At 37.1% G+C, this 20,504-nt stretch overlaps 2 protein-coding genes across 2 annotated transcripts; both read left to right on the forward strand.

The window, feature by feature from the left end:
* The first annotated feature begins 469 nt into the window (after window positions 1-469).
* Window positions 470-4,532, forward strand: coil (coilin p80). The gene is made up of 7 exons (XM_028455503.1): window positions 470-748; window positions 831-1,623; window positions 2,799-2,888; window positions 2,993-3,040; window positions 3,829-3,898; window positions 4,078-4,166; window positions 4,249-4,532. The coding sequence occupies exons 1-7, from the start codon at window positions 504-506 to the stop codon at window positions 4,321-4,323; spliced, it is 1,410 nt and encodes a 469-aa protein (XP_028311304.1). The 5' UTR covers window positions 470-503; the 3' UTR covers window positions 4,324-4,532.
* Window positions 4,533-6,435: 1,903 nt separating this feature from the next.
* On the forward strand, window positions 6,436-20,482 carry rab11fip4a (RAB11 family interacting protein 4 (class II) a). Its single transcript, XM_028454669.1, has 15 exons — window positions 6,436-6,693; window positions 13,576-13,663; window positions 13,894-13,976; window positions 14,862-14,980; window positions 15,048-15,152; window positions 15,229-15,354; window positions 16,316-16,351; window positions 16,444-16,537; window positions 16,646-16,749; window positions 16,931-17,071; window positions 17,386-17,467; window positions 18,023-18,160; window positions 18,238-18,375; window positions 18,455-18,598; window positions 18,682-20,482. Exons 1-15 carry the CDS (start codon window positions 6,556-6,558, stop codon window positions 18,796-18,798), a joined length of 1,653 nt encoding a protein of 550 aa, XP_028310470.1. The 5' UTR covers window positions 6,436-6,555; the 3' UTR covers window positions 18,799-20,482.
* Window positions 20,483-20,504: the final 22 nt, after the last annotated feature.

Genomic DNA, 20,504 nt, shown 5'->3' on the forward strand with positions numbered 1-20,504 from the left:
CCACACTTCTGTCACTATGACCTAGGGCAGCTGTGGCTACAATGTAACTTACCACCATCGGTATGACTGATGTTAATAAATAATGGTTTTTTTGTAACGCGCTTTGAGACTAATCAGAAAAAGTGCTTCATAAATCCAAGCCATTCTTATTATTCTTAGGGGTACTTGCACACAGAAACATTTAACAATTATAGCAGGACAAGTTTTTCCTCATCCATCAATAATCATTTGTGGCATAACTCTTTAACATACACCAAAAGGAGAAGTTCAAACTCTAAAGTGAGAAAAACATCAGAAATAGAAAAGTTAAAGTCCAAAATCCAAGGTTAAATAAATAATGTATTAACTGAACTAATGGGTGTATTGGGAAAATAAAGAATATAAAACACTGTTTGATGGTGTTTGAATGACACCCAGTTCCTGCTCCGCAGCGGTAGGTGTCGCTGTGTTCTCTGGTGATCAGATCAGACTAACACCTCCTTCTTTCCGGTCCTTGTTGTGTCATGGCGGCCCCCGGCCTCATCCGCCTCCGCCTGGTCTTTGACTATCCTCCTCCGTCCGCTGCAGACTGCCGCCGCTGCTGGCTGCTGGTGGACCGGAGCCGGTGTCGGGTGGTGGCGGACGTGGAGAGTTTGGTCCGGGAAAGGTTCAACTTCAGCCGGTGGAGCGTCTTCAGTTTGTTCGTGGAGGAATGTTACCTACCGAGCACCGAGAGCGTGCACGTGCTGAGGGACAACGACTGCGTCAGGTGTGTGTGTGTGTGTGTGTGTGTGTGTGTGTGTGTGTCTCCAGTGTAAAGGTGTGTGTAACCTGTGTGTGTGTGTATTCAGTGTAAAGGTGGACTACCTGTCTCCGTCTGATGAACTCAGCTGTTCTCCACATCCAACAGTCGACAGACGGCAGAAGAAAAGACTCAGAGATGGAGGAGAGGATGAAGAGCGTGTGGAGCCTGTGGAGAGGAAGAGGAAGAAAAGAAAGGCAGGGAGTGAGGAGAGGAGTAGAGGAGAGGATGGTGAGAAGAAGAAGAAGAAGAAGAATAAAAAAGCAAAGACAGTGAGTGAAGGTAGCGTTCCCCTGGGTTCAGATGATCCCCAAAAGCAGGAGATCCAACCTAAGAAGAAGAAGAAGAAGAATAGAGGGCCAGAACCCACGCCTCCAGCTGCAGTCAGCACCACTAGCAGAAAGCTCACAGTGACACCACCCAAGGTTTCTGCTAACGGAAGCATGACTAAGCAGTCTTCTACAAAGTCCTCCTCCACCAAAGCTCCTCTAAAGACCAAATCCAATGCTGCTCCATCTTCTTCTTCAGACACAGACTCTTCATCCACTGCAGTAGAAACATCTGAGTCCAGCTCCAAACCCCTCCTCAATGGTCTTCAGAAAGGAGCAGCCCCCACCCTGGACCTTCCAGATGCCAACTCTGAGGAGGAGATCCAGTTGGTCATCCACACACCTGTCCTTGGTCTGGGCAGAGGAAACTTTGGGCGTGGTTTCATTCCTAGAGGGAGGGGTGATGGTAGAGGGAGGGTGGAAGGTAGGGGGCGGGGCTACAGAGGACACAACATCAGCATGAATGGAACCAAAGAAGCCCCAACTGAGACCAGTATCCCAGTAAAACTCCAGGTAGGTGTTGGTCTGATGTCCTGATATTCTGTGATCGTGGAAAAACCATAATTTACAATCTCACCTTTTTTTCTTTACATTTTTATTTAATCAGGTCCAACATGACACAGAAATTCATCACATGCATGTTTTAGGACAATATCACACATTTACACACTGCTGACTGAATGTCTAGAACTGGGGTGCCCAACCCTGGTCCTCAAGAGCCACTATCCAGCATGTTTTAGATGTTTCCCTCTTCCAACACACCTGATTGAAATGACCAGGATCGTTATCAGGTTTCTGCAGAGCTTGATGATCAGTTAATCATTTGAATCAGGTGTGTGACAGATAACTATGACCAATATCTGTCCATAATGATGTTCAAAATATCGCACTATGTGCTATGGTGGGAAATCCAGAAATTTGAATCTGATATTCGTTTTCAGGCTAATATCGGATCGGGACACTCCTACAAATAATCTTTTGGGACCATGGCTGTGTTTGAAATGGCACACTCCATACTATACGCTACAAACTCATTGAGTATATACTGTCTATATACTATGAGTATGATGATACACTGAGGCTAAATATCTCTGTTGATTTGCCGCCTTTGAAAGTTCTGAAAACACTTGAAGCGAGAAATATCAACATGTGGTCATTTGATCCATAAAACTTGCATATACACATTTCATTCTTGCTATTATGCTACTGACTAAACTTCCAGTTGAGTATTACTAGTGTGCCCACCGTGCATACTTAAAAAATGTCCCAATATAGTATACATCCAGGTAGTTCTAGCATACTCAATCTTTCCATACTGTCTAAATATCAATGTGAACACACTACATACTCATTTTGACTTGAAACTTAGTATGAGTAGTACGTTAGTGTGACGTTTCAAACACGGCCCAAATCACACATTTCAATGGGAATTCTTCCTGTAAAACGGGTGGCTGAGGGTTTGCAGTGTGGCTAACAGACATGTTACAGTGTCTGCTGGGTTTTACATGAAAGGTGTTTTTTTTTCATGACCTCAGTCTGAAAAGTCTTTTCAAAAAGACAAGAGATTGAAAAGAGTTAAAATGCTGCAGCATGCACCGTGGGCGTTTTCTGTCTGTTTGGTTTCCCTTGTTTGAAATAGTATCTTGAGTTCCTGAGGTGTGTTTTTTTTTTTTTTTTTTTTTTTGTAGAATGGAGCTCCGCCTACAGCCAAGCAGGATTACAGCTCCATGCCCCTGTTAGCAGGTCCTCCTCAGGTGGGCCAGAAGATTGCCTTCAAGGTAAGCTCTAGCTTGGTGTTACTGGGACAGTAGCAAACACTGAGGATTTATCTTTTAAAATATGACATGATGTGAAAACACAACTGGTTTCTCTTTTTCTGCAGCTGCTGGAGCTGTCAGAGAGCTACACGCCCGAAGTGTCAGAGTACAAGGTGTGTGTGTGTGTGTGTGTGTGTGTGTGTGTGTGTGTGTGTGTGTGTGTGTGTGTGTGTGTGTGTGTGTGTGTGTGTGTGTGTGTGTGTGTGTGTGTGTCAATTTAAATAAAGAGAGAAAAACCTTGTTCAGATTGCTTTTTCTGTTGTAGAACGTGAATTCTGTTTTTTCCATCTGTTTTTTGTAATCACGGAAAAACAGAGGCTCTAAGTAAACAGTGAAAGCGAACACCTGGATCGGTTCGATCTCTTGGAAACAGACATTGACCACGTTTACATGGGGGCTTTAATTCCTCTTTAAAGCGGAATAGAAGTTAATTCCTTTTTAACCTGACCTTGTAAACACACAATTCCTAAAGCTAATTTAATTCCGAATTAAAGTTCATTCAGAATTAGGTGGCTGGTTTATTCTGTTTTTAATTCCAAATGAGATGATTCTTCTTTCTTGTAAACACTTAACTTGGTTAAAGTCGCTTTAAGTTAATTGGTATCGTTTTGTGCATGTGTGACTTGCGATGACGACATAATCCAAGATGGCGATGGCCCGGACTCCAGCCTAAACTATTTGATAAGAGCCTTAAAAGACATGGATATAATGAAAAGAGTGGATGGATGGAGGCATAAACATGCAGACTTATACACGGACTTTTTAAACACAAAGCGAACGCTTTAATTCCAAATGATTTAAATCGGAATAAATAATTATGAAAAACATCATGTAACCATGGCCATTGTATGATCCAGACAAGTCACATGACAACAAACCTCTTCTGTTCTGTGTCTTTCAGGAGGGAAAAATCATCAGCTTTAACCCAGTCACCAAGCAGATTGAGCTGGAGCTCCTCACTGCTCTGGCTGGTAGGTTGAAGGTTCATAGTTCACACACACACACACACACCCTCAAACTCCATCATCACTCAGTTTGATGAAGCTCATGTAGGATATCTTCTATTACAATGAGTAATCTATAATTTGGTTTATAACCTGAGAACAAGCATGAATGTATGTGTCTAACACTGATGCTGGTCTTTCTTCAGCTCCCACAGAACCAGGAAAGTTTGACCTGGTGTATCAGAACGCAGACGGCTCAGAGAGCGTGGAATACGCTGTGTCCAGAAGCTCTCGGGTAACGATTGCTGATGCTACAGCTGCGTTTGTTCCACTCCCCGACATGAGCCCAGTCACAGCTGTATCTGTTCTCTCTGCAGGTGACGGAGCGATGGGAGTCTCTGCTGGAACCCAGACTGGTCCTTCACACACCACTACAGGAGTCTCTGCCATGAAGGGAACAAATCCCAGCAAAGTTTAATGATTTGTACAGACTTGTGACTGATTTATTGTTAATAAACATTGTTTTTAAAAGTAAAATGGTCCAGACTGAAGTCGTGCACTTTCAGTGGACCTCTGGAGCCATGACACTACCTCATTACATGAAAACAAGTGTGGTGGATGGATTGTGTTCATTGTGTCATTACAGTCTTCCTCAGAGCTGTCACCTGCTTCTTTGTGTGACTCGTTTAAGCAGCTGACGGACCTGGATCGTGTTGGTTCTCTGTTCTCGTGCCGTTGGTGGGGGGTGGTGTCCCAGGTGTGTGTGAGGCATGGGAGCAACACCATTACCAAGGACGAGGAGGGGCCATGCATGCTCTAGCGCGCCACTGTTGATTCCGAAGGCCTAAGGGCAGATTTTAGACCCTGGCAACACATGATGGCTGAATATGATTGGATAGAACCTCTGACATAAAGGCCAGCCCTCCAAATCTCAACCTAAGGCTGGAAACAAAGCAACCGGAAAGCTTTGAAACAAAGAATATGACTGAGGAATGATTTAATAATTGTGGAAAAATATATCAAAATTCAATTTATATTCTGATGATGTTTAGGCCAGCAGATAAGGCCTTGCTGGCCCTGATGGCCCACCACTGTGCACATTGATATTTGATGGCATGAGTTTGAATCAACGTTTACAGCAGGAAAACCAAGAACATGTTCCCTTTGTGTGATCGCACTAACAGGTAAATGTAAGGAAAGGTATGGATTCCTCCGAGATCTTCATTCAGCGTGTGTTGTCTGGAGCCTGTTGGCCTGGATCCAGGAGAACTTGAGTGATGATCACCAGCTGAACTTGGATCATCTGTGCATTGGAATGAATAGAAGTAATGATCTGCTTCATTCACTCACAGACAGATGCTCATTTATGGTCTGTCAGTGTCACAGACTCTTTATTGACATTTGTTCCTTTTTCCACAGTTGTTGCCAAGTCGTGCTAATGATTTCCCTCACAGTGAAACAATATGTGTGTATGGAGGTAGATGTGTGTCTTTATTATTTAATTAAAAAAAAAAAAAAAAAATTGAATTAAATCAAAAATAAATATTTTCAATCAAAGAAAAAAATGTTTAAGGGGACAAATTATGAAAAATCCACTTTTGCAGGGTTTTTTTGATCACATATGAGCTAACTTGAGTGTCCATCGGCACGCAAAATGTGAAATAAATTCATCCAGTCATTTTGTGTGGTCTTTGTAAGTCTTACAACACAGAGAAAATTGCTCCGTTACAAATTTTCTAGATTTGTGATGTCACAAGTCAAATCGGTAAAGAAAATTATCTTCCCTCCGCTGGTATCTCCACCCCTTGTCCGATGAAAACTTTGGAGAAGGTTGTTTTTCTCGCGAGCAAAAAAGTGATGCCTACCGGTAAAACGAAAAATACAGAACTTGCCTGCAGCCGGTGCTGCGCCTCCACAGTTAAAGTGCACTGTAGTGTAAACACTATTTGTTCATGCGGAGGTGTACTCCACTCTTGTGGTTCAGTGCATTGGTGAACCTGTTGTCTCACTGATCTGATGTGTTTGTGACACAATGCGACTTTGGCAGAAAACAATAACAACAGTGGATAGCAAAAATAACATTGCTTTGGTGAGCACTGATCACCCTATGAGTGAGGTGTCTATAGACACGCCCACTTATGATAATGCATAAGTAGGCCCCAAAACGGCCCGATTTCAGAACGGCTCATAGATGACTTTACAGAGGGCTAAAACTCTAGAAAACAGGCGAGTTTGGGAAAATAAATACTATGTTTTTGGGGTTCTTAGAACAAATGGAGATGGGTGAAAAATTGCATAATATTTCTAATGCCGAAAAATATTTGAGACCCAAATAATTGCATTTGAACACTTTTTTTCTTTGATTGAAAATGTTTTTTTGATTGATGTGATTTTTCTTTTTTATTGAATAATAGAGACACAAATGTACCTCCATACTTATGCACATAAACATATCTACCTATAAATATATACACACACAGGGTGATGAACAGTGAAACCATCACATGGTAACAGCTGGATTATTGATTAGCCGCTGTCTGATGACGCAACGCCTCGGTTCAGATCGGAGCCGCTCGGTGTTCTCCGTGAGTCTCTTCGCACAGCAGAGCGGAGGCGGTGGATGCTGCCGTGGCCCCTGCAGCCAGGCAGGCCGGGCAGGTAGCGAGTTTGAATCTGTGCGTGTGATGGAGGACCAGGAGCAGCTGCTGCTTCTCCTGAAGCGGCTCAAAGAAGTGTTTGACGTGTGTGACGAAGGGGAAGATGGATTCATCCGCGTGGAACATCTGCTGGAGCTCGGTGTGCAGTTCGGTCAGGGAGAGGAGGTAAGCGCGTGCGCGCGTGACGCACCGTGTATGTTTATCAGCGTTTCCATGTGAAATGCTGATGCTTTGATGCTCAGGTCTGAAACATCTGTACAGAGGCAGAAGGTAGCACGCTTCCATAACCACGAGACCACCACCGTCTTTTTTCTTTTTTTTTTTTAGGTAAGGCTATAGTGAGGCATAAAAATGAAAATATTTCGATTTTTTTGTAGGTAAAGCTATAGTAAGGCATAAAAATGAAAATATTTTGAATATATATATATTTTTTTTTTTTTCGGTAATATTATAGTAAGGCATAAAAATGAAAATATTTGGATTTTTTAGGTAAGGCTATAGTGAGGCATAAAAATGTAAAAATTTTGATTTTTTTTTTTTTTGATTTTTTTTTATTTTAGGTAAGGCTATAGTAAGGCATAAAAATGAAAATATTTTGAATATTTTTTTTTATTTTTATTTTTCGGTAAGGCTAGTGAGGCATAAAAATGAAAATATTTAGATTTTTTATGTAAGCTATAGTAAGGCATAAAAATTTAAATATTTTGAATTTCTTTTATTTTTTTTAGCTAAGGCTATTGTGAGGCATAAAAATGAAAATATTGTGAATTTTTTTGTGAAAGGCTATAGTGAGGCATAAAAATGAAAATATTTTGAATATTTATTTTTTTTTCGGTGAGATTATAGTAAGGTATAAAAATGAAAATATTTTGATTTTTTATGTACGGCTATAGTGAGGCATAAAAATGACTATATTTCGATTTTTTTTTTTAGGTAAGGCATAAAAATGAAAATGCTTTGAAATTTTTTTTGGGTAAAACTATAGTAAGGCATAAAAATGAAAATATTTTGAATATTTATTTTATTTTTTTTAGGTAAGGCTATAGTGAGGCATACAAATGAAAATATTTAGATTTTTTTTAGGTAAGGCTATAGTGAAATATAAAAATGAAAACATTTTGATTTTTTTTTTTCTAAGTAAGGCTATAGTAAGGCATAAAAATGTAAATTATTTGAATTTTTTTTTTTTAGGTAAGGCTATAATGAAGCATAAAAATGTAAATATTTTGAATTATTTTTTTAGGTAAGGCTATAGTAAGGCATAAAAATGTAAAAATTTTGAATTTTTTTTTTTTTTTTTAGGTAAGGCTATAGTGAAATATAAAAATGTAAATATTTTGAATTTTTTTATTTTTTTTTAGCTAAGGCTATTGTGAGGCATAAAATGAAAATATTTTGAATTTTTTTTTTTTTTTTTAGGTAAGGCTATAGTGAGGCATAAAAATGAAAATATTTTGAATATTTTTTTTTTTTAGGTAAGGCTATAGTGAGGCATACAAATGACTATATTTCGATTTTTTTTTAGGTAATTCATAAAAATGAAAATGCTTTGAATTTTTTTGGGGTAAAACTATAGTAAGGCATAAAAATAAAAATATTTTGAATATTTATTTTATTTTTTTAGGTAAGGCTATAGTGAGGCATACAAATGAAAATATTTAGATTTTTTTTTAGGTAAGGCTATAGTGAAATATAAAAATGAAAATATTTTTGATTTTTTTTTTTTTAAGTAAGGCTATAATAAGGCATAAAAATGTAAATTATTTGAATTTTTTTTTTTAGGGAAGGCTATAATGAAGCATAAAAATGTAAATATTTTGAATTATTTTTTTTTTTTTTTTTTTTTTTAGGTAAAGCTATAGTAAGGCATAAAAATGAAATATTTTGAATATTTTTTTTTTTTCGGTAATATTATAGTAAGGCATAAAAATGAAAATATTTTGAATATTTTTTTTTTTTTTTTAGGTAAGATTATAGTAAGGCATAAAAATGAAAATATTTTGATTTTTTATGTACGGCTATAGTGAGGCATAAAAATGAATATATTTCGATTTTTTTTTTTAGGTAAGGCATAAAAATGAAAATGCTTTAATTTTTTTTTGGGTAAAACTATAGTAAGGCATAAAAATAAAAATATTTTGAATATTTATTTTATTTTTTTTAGGTAAGGCTATAGTGAGGCATAAAAATGAAAATATTTAGATTTTTTTTAGGTAAGGCTATAGTGAAATATAAAAATGAAAATATTTTGATTTTTTTTTTTTTAAGTAAGGCTATAGTAAGGCATAAAAATGAAAATATTTTGAATTTTTTTATTTTTTTTTTAGCTAAGGCTATTGTGAGGCATGAAATGAAAATATTTTGAATTTTTTTTTTTTTTTTTTTAGGTAAGGCTATAGTGAGGCATAAAAATGAAAATATTTTGAATATTTTTTTTTTTTAGGTAAGGCTATAGTGAGACATACAAATGAAAAAATTTTGAATTTTTTTTTTTTCTTTAGGTAAAGCTATAGTAAGGCATAAAAATGAAAATATTTTGAATATTTATTTTTTTTCTTTAGGTATGGCTATAGTGAGGCATAAAAATAACAATATTTTGATTTTTCTTTTTTTAGGTAAGGCATAAAAATGAAAATGCTTTGAATATTTTTTGGGTAAAACTATAGTAAGGCATAAAAATAAAAATATTTTGAATATTTTTTTTTTTCTTTAGGTAAGGCTATAGTGAGGCATAAAAATGACAATATTTTAAATTTTTTTTTTTTTTTTTAGGTAAGGCTATAGTGAGGCATAAAAATGAAAATATTTAGATTTTTTTTTTTTTTTTTTAGGTGAAGCTTAAAAATGAAAATATTTAGATTTTTTTCAGGTAAGGCTATAGTGAGGCATAAAAATGAAAATATTTAGATTTTTTATTTTTTTTTTAGGTGAAGCTTAAAAATGAAAATATTTCGATTTTTTTTTTTTTAGGTGAAGCATAAAAATGAAAATATTTAGATTTTTTTTAGGTAAGGCTATATTAAGGCATAAAAATGAAAATTTTTAGATTTTTTTTTAGGTAAGGCTATAAATGGTAATGGTAAATGGTAAATGGACTTGATTTATATAGCGCTTTATCACCACACTGAAGCAGACTCAAAGCGCTTTACATATCAGCTCATTCACCCAATCACTCTCACATTCACACACCAGTGGGACAGGACTGCCATGCAAGGCGCTAGTCGACCACTGGGAGCAACTTAGGGTTCAGTGTCTTGCCCAAGGACACTTCGACACATAGTCAGGTACTGGGATCGAACACCCAACCTTTCAATCAGAAGACGACCCTCTACCACCTGAGCCACGGTCGCCCTATAGTTAGGCATAAAAATGAAAATATTTAGTTTTTTTTTTTTAGGTGAAGCATAAAAATGAAAATATTTAGATTTTTTTTCAGGTAAGACTATAGTGAGGCATCAAATGAAAATATTTAGATTTTTTGTGAAAGGCTATAGTGAGGCATAAAAATGACAATATTTTGAATTTATTTATTTTTTTTTTTTTAGGTAAGGCTAAAGTGAGGCATAAAAATGAAAATATTTAGATTTTTTTTTTTTTTTTTAGGTGAAGCTTAAAAATGAAAATATTTAGATTTTTTTGTTGGTAAGGCTATAGTGAGGCATAAAAAATTAAAATATTTTGAATTCTTTTTTTTTTTTTCTTAGGTGAGGCATAAAAATGAAAATATTTAGATTTTTTTATGGTAAGGCTATAAGTAAAGCATAAAAATGAAAATATTTAGATTTTTTTTTTTAAAGGTAAGGCTATAGTGAGGCATACAAAGTAAAAATATTTAGATTTTTTATGTAAGGCTATAGTAAGGCATAAAAATGATTATTATTATTATTTTTTTTTTTTTCAGGTAAGGCTATAGTTAGGCATAAAAATGAAAATATTTAGATTTTTTTAGTTAAGGCTATATTGAGGCATAAAAATGAAAATATTTAGATTTTTTTTTTAGGTGAAGCATAAAAATGAAAATATTTAGATTTTTTTTTGTGAAAGGCTATAGTGAGGCTCAAAAATTACAATATTTTGAATTTTTTTTTTTTTTTTTTAGGTAAGGCTATAGTGAGGCATAAAATGAAAATATTTAGATTTTTTTTATTTTTTGTAGGTGAAGCATAAAAATGAAAATATTTTTATTTTTGTTGGTAAGGCTATAGTGAGGTATAAAAATTAAAATATTTTGAATTTTTTTTTTTTTTTTAGGTGAGGCATAAAAATGAAAATATTTAGATTTTTTTTTTTATTTGGTAAGGCTATAGTAAGGCATAAAAATGAAAATATTTAGATTTTTTTCATGGTAAGGCTATAAGTAAAGCATAAAAATGAAAATATTTAGATTTTCTTTTTTTTTTTAAAGGTAAGGCTATAGTGAAGCATACAAAGTAAAATATTTAGATTTTTTATGTAAGGCTATAGTAAGGCATAAAAATTAATATTATTATTATTTTTTTTTTTTTCAGGTAAGGCTATAGTGAGGCATAAAAATGAAAATATTTAGATTTTTTTAGGTAAGGCTATCGTGGGGCATAAAAATGAAAACATTTAGATTTTTTTTTAGGTCAAGCTATAGTAAGGCATAAAAATGAAAATATTTTGGATTTTTTTTCATGGTAAGGCTATAGTAAGGCATAAAAATGAAAATATTTTAGAGGTGTATAGAATGGAGGCTTTAACAGCAAAGTTACAGTTTAAGTGTGAGGTCTTCAGGAGGAGATGGTTACAAATACCTGTGTTACTGAGCGGTCACCTACACTTTTCTGTAATGTTTTGATTGGCCATCAATTTATTTGTGTATTTGTCTCATGTCGGCTTTGTTAGGTTTTCTGGGATCCAACATGTTTTACCTTGTTTTATTTCATCATAATGTACTATTCAAATTTGTTGTTTTTAATTTTTTCTTACATTGTTGTGTATATTCTGTCTTGCTGTCGAGGAATGTTCTATAACGTCATTTCACGTTTACTACTAAAAAGAGAAAAATAAAGTTAAAAAAAAAAGGTAAATCTATCGTAAGGCATAAAAATGAAAATATTTTAAAAAATTTTACATTTTGTTTTTTTAGTTAAGGCTATAATGAGGCATAAAAATAAAATAAAAAACATTTTGAATTATTATTTTTTGCATAAAAATAAAAAAATAAATTCTGAAAACGAATTCTTTAAAAGAAATTAATTCGGAAAATTTAATTATTTTTATTAAATTGATTCGGAAAATGGATTTTTAAAAATGAATAATATGGAAAACGATTCCAAAAAAAATTGGAAAATGGATTTAAAAAAAATCATTAATTCGAAAAAAATATATATATGTTTTTTTTTTTTTTACTGACTGAGGCTGAGGCTCCAATTGCAGGAAGTAATTGCAGAAAAAACATGAATAATTGAGTAAATGACCAAATAATTCAGTTGTAGATATCTCAGTCCCTCTGTTACGCCCCTGGTCTATGTTCTAGGATAACATATTTCAAAAGAAACACAGGAATTTGAATAAGACAAAGGCAATTTATTTACAATAATTGTACAATATTAAAGAACAATTAACCACAAAAACAGAAGCATAGACATCAGGGTGAATCAAGGCCAAAACAACAAACAAACTCCTTCATAAACCTGAACACCAAATCACTAGAAAAAGGGAACAAAAATAGCAGCTCACCCCTACAGCTTCTTTACAAATAAAACAATAATTCCGAGTACAGTTCTAACATAAAGCGTCTGGTAAACCAGGAAAGAAAACCAAATACAATGACAGAACTCAAAACGCTGGATAAACCAGGTAAACACACACTAATACAGAACTGAGAATACAGGATAAAGCAGGGAAATTTCACAGCACTAAGCCAGATACACACAATGTGGACAGCAAGCAAGGGAAAGCCAACGCAACCATTACTGCTCTACATCTGCTCCCAGGTTTGACTATTCTTTTATAGGTCCACCCCTGGGGAGAACCTGATTTATTCTTCAAAATTTCCTCAAAACGAATAGAATTTGATCACAAATTTAAGGAAATTTCAGTGTAGATCATGCAGGGACTGAAATTGTTGCTTATTGTTGGTGTTTTACATACCTTGTATATCTTTATTGCATGGAAGTGCAAACTAAGGCACATTAATGAGAACTTTTCTTGTTTTCTAGCCTAAAATTTGCGGCCCTTAAAATCAAACTGCTCTGTATTTGACCCCTGAAATAAACTGAGTTTGCCAGCCCTCCTTTAACACGCTCAGTGTTTTTTATTCGTTTACTTTTTTCTTTTGAGTGATTGAAGAAATGCTGTTAAACTCTTTTTCTCCAGTGTACATCCTTTTTTTAATTGCATAATATTTGAGTTTCTCTTTCTGGTGTTTAATCGCCTGCTTAGAATGACATGACGCAGTCATTTTTACACTGAGGAAACATATGAAATCTGATATATTCTGCTTTTGGGGGTAAAGTCAATCAATCAATCAATCAATCTTTATTTGTATAGCGCCAAATCATAACCAATGGTATCTCAAGGCACTTTACAGTAGAGCAGTCTTAAGGACGGACTCTTCATTTTATGGATACACACATATGCATATATACGTATATACACATACATATGTATCCCACACCCAACATGAATTCATCATGGCGGCAAGGAAAACCTTCTGTTAAGCAGCAGGAACCTTGTGTGGATCCCATTCCTATGATGAACAGCCATCCACGTTATGCTGTGTTGGGTGTGTGCAGAGGAAAGGGTGGAGACAGAGCCGCTGAGTCTCTGTAACTCCACACTGAGGATCCCACGGACCTGCAAGACAAAAGCCAGAAGGAGTACAGGAGCAAACACACAAGGGAGTAAGCAGACATAGAGGGAGTGTTTGAAAGAGGAATGGGACCCTCTCCGGTCCCTCTCTAACCTAAATGACCTCTCTCTTAACGCCCTCTCCAACCTCTCTCCAACCGAGCATGCCAGACCCCCCCCCCGGCAGTCTATGCCTATTGTAAAGTCCTCTACTCTGTTTGTCTCGTGCAGGTGAAAAAGCTCACAAGCTACTTGGAGGCTAACGCTAGTGGAAAAATCTCCTTCAAAGACTTCTGTCAAGCCGTGTTGGCCATCAAAGGTGAGAACATCAGATGTTTGTGTTAAAACCCAGTCTAGCCTGAGGTTTAAATCAGACGCTTTAACCTGAAATAGCTGAGAGAACAAGAACATCTGGAAAACCCATCTCATCCATTTCTCTACTTCCAGAGTCAACTTTCACAGAATCACAGATTTATTCCCACACCGTTCATATGGTGCTGTCAGAACATCTCAGAGGTATTCATTCAACGTGTTTCTCTCCCCCTGTAGGCTGTGAGGAGATATTAAAGATACCAGTTGGTCCCCGAAGTGTCGGCCAGCCGTGGACAAGCAACAGTGGCCCTGAAAACACGGTAAGCTCTGCTCTCCTACAGAATGTAGATTTTACCATAACTTTTCACGTTTGTTTCAGATATAAGGGGAAAAAATATTGATTTGCGTATATTTTTTGTGTTAAATACCAATATTTCTCCCCAGAATGTAAATAAATATATAATTTATTTATTCCCATGTGTGCATATGTGCTCATAGGTTAACTCTATATGTAGTATCGTGCACGTTAACATGTTTCAGTGTAAATAAACGTCAGAGAGACTGACTGTGACGTGCATTCTTTTCAGAAACTATGACTAATTTATTTTTGAAAGCGTCTACTCATACGTTTGCCGTACAGACAACTCCCGGTGCTATTGGTACGGTTACCGAAGCACAAGTACGTAGCGTTTTATTGTTAGGGTTAGGGTTCGGTTATAACCCTATATCGCAACAATTTTTAGGGTTAGAGTTGAGGGTTGGATTAGGGTTACGGTTAGGTTTAGTCTTAAACTGGTCAATGAGGGGCGCTGCGTACGAATAGAATGTCGGTATATTGATACGGCAACTGTACGGATACCGACTGCCTTTATTTTTTCTAGAAGTGAATGATTTATCTTTTGTTTTTGAAAAAAAAGACATTAAAATCACAATATTCGTTACTATAGAATCACAAAAAATCTGAATCACATGATATCGAATCTGCACGCAGGTATGGGGTTAAAATCGAGACGAGACAAAAGCACTCATCTAAGTATTTTTCTTCTTCTATGACTCAAATGTTGACAAAAAATAGTACTGTCTACCTAAAAACACAGATCTGTAGAATCTGTGGATATTCTTTAACGTTGTGGTGGTAGCATCCTGTGGAGGCAGCTCGGTACTGGTCCAAGGTGTGCGCGTTCATCCTCTCCATGTTTGTGCAGAACAGTGAAGCTAACCCGGGCCCTCCCGTCATTGTGTGCACACAAGCCTACCCAGAATGCAGTGCAGGGGACAGCGACACAAAGAGCTTTGAGTCTTTAAAGACAGCGCTCACTGACAGGTAGGACAAACATCAGCGTGAGGGACAGACTCTCACACTGTTCCACTGACGTGTCCGTCATCTCCAGGGAGGAGGAGTTTGAGGACTATGGTGAGGGAGGGGATGTGGACTTTACTCCCAGCAGCCCCTGCTGCGAGGACGACACTGATGTTGGATCTTCTCTCTCCTCAAGGTTAGTGCACAGTAACATTCAGTGTTGTTACCATCAAACAGCTGCTCCAGCTGTGAAGGTGTTGTGATGTTTGCAGCGCTGGGCCGAGTCCTCAGCAGAACCACAGCGTGATCCACAATCAGCTGGACGTCTACTGCTCTCAGTGCTGCAAGAAGGTCAACCTGCTCCGAGACCTGGAGGCCAGACTGAGGGGCGGCAGCAGGTAAGCGCGCGCGCACACACACCACACCCACGCACACACACACACACACACACACACACACACACACACACACACACACACACACACACACACACACACACACACACACACACACACACACACACACACACACACACACACACACACACACACACACACAAGAGTTGGAGTCAATTATAATTGCAATTGCGCATTTGATAATTAATTACAATTATGGCATCATTATAAACGTAATTGTAATTTTAAGAATCTGTCTCTGTTCTTATCGGAATTGAATTGGAATTGAGTTAAGTCAGAGAATTTGACTTTGTAATTGTAATTACCATAGAAATTCAATAAAAACTTTCATTTACAATTTAATTAAACACAAAACAGGCCTATGGCTTACGCATAATTAGTTAACAAATATTAAAATGTGTTTCATATTAGGTTTTCCCACTAGCTGTCAGTGAATATTCACACTCATATATAATAGAAGTTTTTTTAATAAGGACAATACAATTTTACAGAGTAATAATAATGTGAATGTAACAGATGTTTTGTACAAAGAGTTTATAGTTATTACTAAATTCCAACTATTGTCCCTACTTAAGCTTTTACATAAGATATTATAATAAATGCACTAAAATGTAAAAGTAAAGATGCCAAAACGACATTGTACACACAAAAACAACGCAAACAATCATCACAACGCTATATGAATAAAAGTTTGCAAAATTGTAATTTAACTTTAGTAATTCAGAACATCTTTGTAATTGACTTTCAGGGGAAGAATAATAATTGTAATTTATTTGTAATTGGAAAAAATGTTGGTTATTGTGATCCCAATTAAATTGTAATTGAACATGGGTAATTGAAAACGTAATTGTAAGGGAAAAATGTAATTGACCCCAACTCTAATGCACACACACACACACACACACACACACACAGGTTCATGTTGTGATTCTGTGTCTTTTAGTCCAAACAGGAAGATCTCCAGCACTGCGTTTGGCCGGTGAGTCACCTGATCCATGGTAGATGAATGATGATGATGGATGATGATGATGATGATGATGATGATGATGGCGTGCACTCTTACTCCTGCAGGCAGCTTTTCCAGTCCAACCACAGCGGCTTCAGCAGCACAGAGGACCTGATAGCCAGCACCATTGACTCCTGTGACCTGCACATCACTGAGAAGGTACACGCACACGCACACACACATCTGAACCTCTAACAGCACAGTTATGTTTTTTTTTTTTTTTTTGGATATGTAAATAAATAAAAACATGTCTGTTTCTTCACTCAGGTCAGTTTTCTGGAGAAGAAAGTGTGTGAGTTGGAAAGTGACAGCCTGGCTAACAGTGACCTCAAGTCCAAACTCAAACAGGAGAACACTCAGCTCGTCCACAGGTGAGACATGTTCCAGCCAATGAGAGTTATTTTCTCACTAGACTACACTACAGTGTGTGCTAATAATAATATAATAATAATAATAATACTGGATTTTTACATGTCGAAGAACACAGGGATGGACAACTTTTGTTACAGCAGTGTGTGTGTGTGTGTGTGTGTGTGTGTGTGTGTTCCTCAGAGTGCATGAGCTGGAGGAGCAGGTGAGGGACGCAGAGATGAAGGCTGACCAGAGCCTGGAGGAGGAGAGCAGGACTCACAGAGAGACCTACACAAAGACGGAGAAAGACAGAAACGCTCAGATCAACCAGTTGTGCAACAGGTAGGAGCAACACACACACACACACACACACACACACACACACACACACACACACACACACACACACACACACACACACACACACACACACACACACACACACACACACACACACACACACACACACACACACACACACACACACACACACACACACACACACACACACACACACACACACACACACACACACAGGAGAACATCCATTAGCTTCAATTCAAAGTGCAGGTGTGTGTCTGTTGGTTTTTCCATCAGACGGTGTGTATTTCACTGTGTGTGTGTGTGTGTGTGTGTGTGTGTGCACGGATACACAGCATTCAACAGCTGGAGGAGGAGAACACAGACATGAGGTCCAACGTGTGTCGACTAAAGTCTCAAACAGAGAAACTGGATCAGGTGAGTGAAGGAAACACTGACTGAGAAGCAGAAACAAGAAAAGAGAGAAAAGACAAGACAATATTTACATAATGATTTTGCTTTACTAGTAAGGTCTACTAGTGCACGACTGCGCTAAAGATATTTACCAGTAAATTATGTTTTTGTTTACTAGTAATACTAGTACACTTACAATATCTCACTAGTATTACTAGTAAAGCCAAAAGATGCAGTAGTAGTACTAGTAGACCTGATGCAAATGAAGTAGGAAGGATCAGAACCAAATCCAGCTCCCTGATTGGTTCTAATACTTTCAAAAGCCAATGTCAACTTTGAATTTAGTTTATACAGCACTTTATCCCCACACTGAAGTGCTTTACAATATCAGCTCATTCACATTCACTCACCAATGGGACTGAGCTGCCATGCATTGTGCTAGTCGACCATTAAGAGCAACTTAGGGTTCAGTGTCTTGCCCAAGGACACTTTGACAGGTATAAACTGGGATCTACCCAGTCACTCACTGGATTCCGCACTGTGATTTTCTTCATCGTGCTTTTGACTGAATCTGTACAGGAGAAGCAGAAGATGACGGACAGGCTGGAGGACACCAGTCTGAGGCTGAAGGACGAGATGGACCTCTACAGGAAGATCTTAGACAAGCTGTGGCATAACCGTCACGAGTTCCAGAAGGAGAAGGAGTCAATGCAGGAGGTAAGGCAGATGTTCTGCAGAGCACAGCGGCAGCTTCTCCTGAAGGCGTGTGTGTGTGTGTGTGTGTGTGCGTGTAGCTGGTGGAGGACCTGCGGAGGGAGCTGGACTACCTGCAGATGTTTAAGGTGGAGATGGAGCATCCTGGGAAAGGAAAGGGTCTGGCAGCCAAAACCAGAGAGATGGAAATGGAACACGAAGTTAGGAGGCTGAAGCAGGTCAGCGATACAAAGATCATCTCCTGTGTGTGTGTGTGTTTGTGTCCTCTGACGTCTTTCATCTTCTCTTCTGGGTCAGGACAACTACAAGCTGAGGGATCAGAACGACGACCTGAACGCTCAGATCCTCAGTCTGAGTCTGTACGACGTGAAGAACCTTCTGTCCTCTCACTCCAAAGCTCAGTGCCTGGCAGCTGAGATAGACAACGCCTCCAGAGACGAGGTCCGCCTACCTGCCTGCGGCTCTGGTGACGCTCGCTGACGTTTTTCATGATGTTTGAACATGTGACCTTCTGTGTGTCTCAGGTGGTCGTAGCTCTGAAGGACCAGGAGGAGAACAATCTGCGTTTGAGACAATACATGGACAAGATCATCCTGGCCATCCTGGACCACAACCCGTCCATCCTGGAGATCAAAAACTAAAGAGCACACACACTCTTACACGTGCACACACACACACACAGAGCAGTAAAACGCTGCCTTTATGTAACATTTGGAGTCACTCTTGAAATGAACTCAAAACATTTCCTGCTTTGATTCTGTAAAAACTAGTTAATTTAAAAGTTCTTATATTTCCAGTATTATCTGAAGTGTTGCTATGTAGCGCGCTGTGCTACGCTAGAACAGTTCTTTGTGACGAATCACTGCTTCCTTTTCGCTATAATAGTGTTGTGAAGGGAGTCGGAGGAGATGGAAACAGGTGGTGTCTAAAGCTGTCAAATGACAAACAGAAAAGATGAAACAAGTTACTCTACAGTAATCGCACACATCCGGTATCTGATCACCTGCCACAATCTAATCCAGCGCTCACCAAACTTTATGAAACTGTGAACTACTTCAAATGCCCTGAATAATCTGATGGGATCCCATAAACACTTCTGGAATATAAAATGTTTCCCTTTATTTAGAAGGAAAGACAATGAAGGATGACGGGCAGTAACTTAAAAAAGGTTCAACGTGTAAGACTTTATTTCCCTTCATTTATGCAAATTATTTAATTTTCAAACAACCACTTGTGAAACATTTCACATGAAATCATGTTTCTATTTTGCTGTCAATTAGCTAAAAACCTTTAACTGATCGTAAAATATGTCAAATGTTTGTACAATTAAATAATGGATTTCATTCGTCTCATGGTTATACATACTGCAGCTTTAAAAAATGTGAATTTGACAAAAAAATCCACGTTCTGTTTTAAATTATTATTTTGAATCCCAATCCAAACACCAACTCTGCAGCATCTTTTAACAACATCCCACCTGTGATACATTTGTCTTAACCTTTCAGTGAAAATAAACATTTAAAGACAGAAACGGATCAAGTGCAGCAGTATTTATGCCCTTTGTGTTTTTGCTGCTTCTGCATTGACCTACTGCACTAATCTTTGTTGAGTTCTGCATCGTGTCGGTGGCTGGAAATAATAAGTTATAGTGATTCTGTTACTTTTAGTTTCCTGTTTATTGTTAGAATAAAAGGAGTAATGTAATTTAACAGATGAGTGCCAAAGCTTTTACTGTCTTTGAGTAAAAAGCAGACGTCAGGAGAAATAATTGTTTTTTTGTTTAAAATAATTCTATTCTATTACTTCTAGAACAATCTCTAGAAGCATTAACACAGGAAAATGTGCCTGTTATAATTGACAGCCTAAAAATAGGAAAAACTAATAGATATGTTCAACGCAGGCCTACATTAGTGTTATTATGGTTTGTCTTAAAAATCTAAACCATTGTCGGTTTATGATGTACATGATGTAAATAAATGTGTGTAGTTGTATTTACTCTGCTTTGTGCTGTTCTGCATGGGGAGGAATGTTTGTTTTTTATTTTTTTAGGGAGGTTGTGCCATTTTATTTATTTTTCAAATAAGTTTTCTGGCAGATGGGAACTATTTTACTCAACACTTGTTGTGGAAGAATTGATTGTTTAATCAAATATTCCAGTTAAATCAAACACTGTGTTTAGAGAGCAGTTCTTAGTATCAGTGTTGCTGTTTTTGGTTATAAACATATTGAGAGGAAATCACATATATGATGTATAAGATTGTGATACTCGTTAACAAAACTTGAATAATGGTAAGGTTCTACTTGCAAATAAATCTGTTAAAATATTGAGCTTTTTAATTGTGTTATT

The sequence above is a fragment of the Gouania willdenowi genome, chromosome 8 (assembly GCF_900634775.1).
Source record: "Gouania willdenowi chromosome 8, fGouWil2.1, whole genome shotgun sequence".
NCBI lineage: Eukaryota > Metazoa > Chordata > Actinopteri > Blenniiformes > Gobiesocidae > Gouania > Gouania willdenowi.

What these genes read in the sequence shown, in the direction of transcription:
- coil (XM_028455503.1), top strand. Translation starts at nt 504, where the DNA reads ATGGCGGCCCCCGGCCTCATCCGCCTCCGCCTGGTCTTTGACTATCCT. An exon ending in AGGGACAACGACTGCGTCAG is followed by an intron (nt 749 to 830) that starts GTGTGTGTGTGT and finishes GTGTGTATTCAG; the next exon opens with TGTAAAGGTGGACTACCTGT. An exon ending in GCTCCTCACTGCTCTGGCTG is followed by an intron (nt 3,899 to 4,077) that starts GTAGGTTGAAGG and finishes GTCTTTCTTCAG; the next exon opens with CTCCCACAGAACCAGGAAAG.
- rab11fip4a (XM_028454669.1), top strand. Translation starts at nt 6,556, where the DNA reads ATGGAGGACCAGGAGCAGCTGCTGCTTCTCCTGAAGCGGCTCAAAGAA. An exon ending in ATCAACCAGTTGTGCAACAG is followed by an intron (nt 17,072 to 17,385) that starts GTAGGAGCAACA and finishes ACGGATACACAG; the next exon opens with CATTCAACAGCTGGAGGAGG. An exon ending in AAACAGAGAAACTGGATCAG is followed by an intron (nt 17,468 to 18,022) that starts GTGAGTGAAGGA and finishes GAATCTGTACAG; the next exon opens with GAGAAGCAGAAGATGACGGA.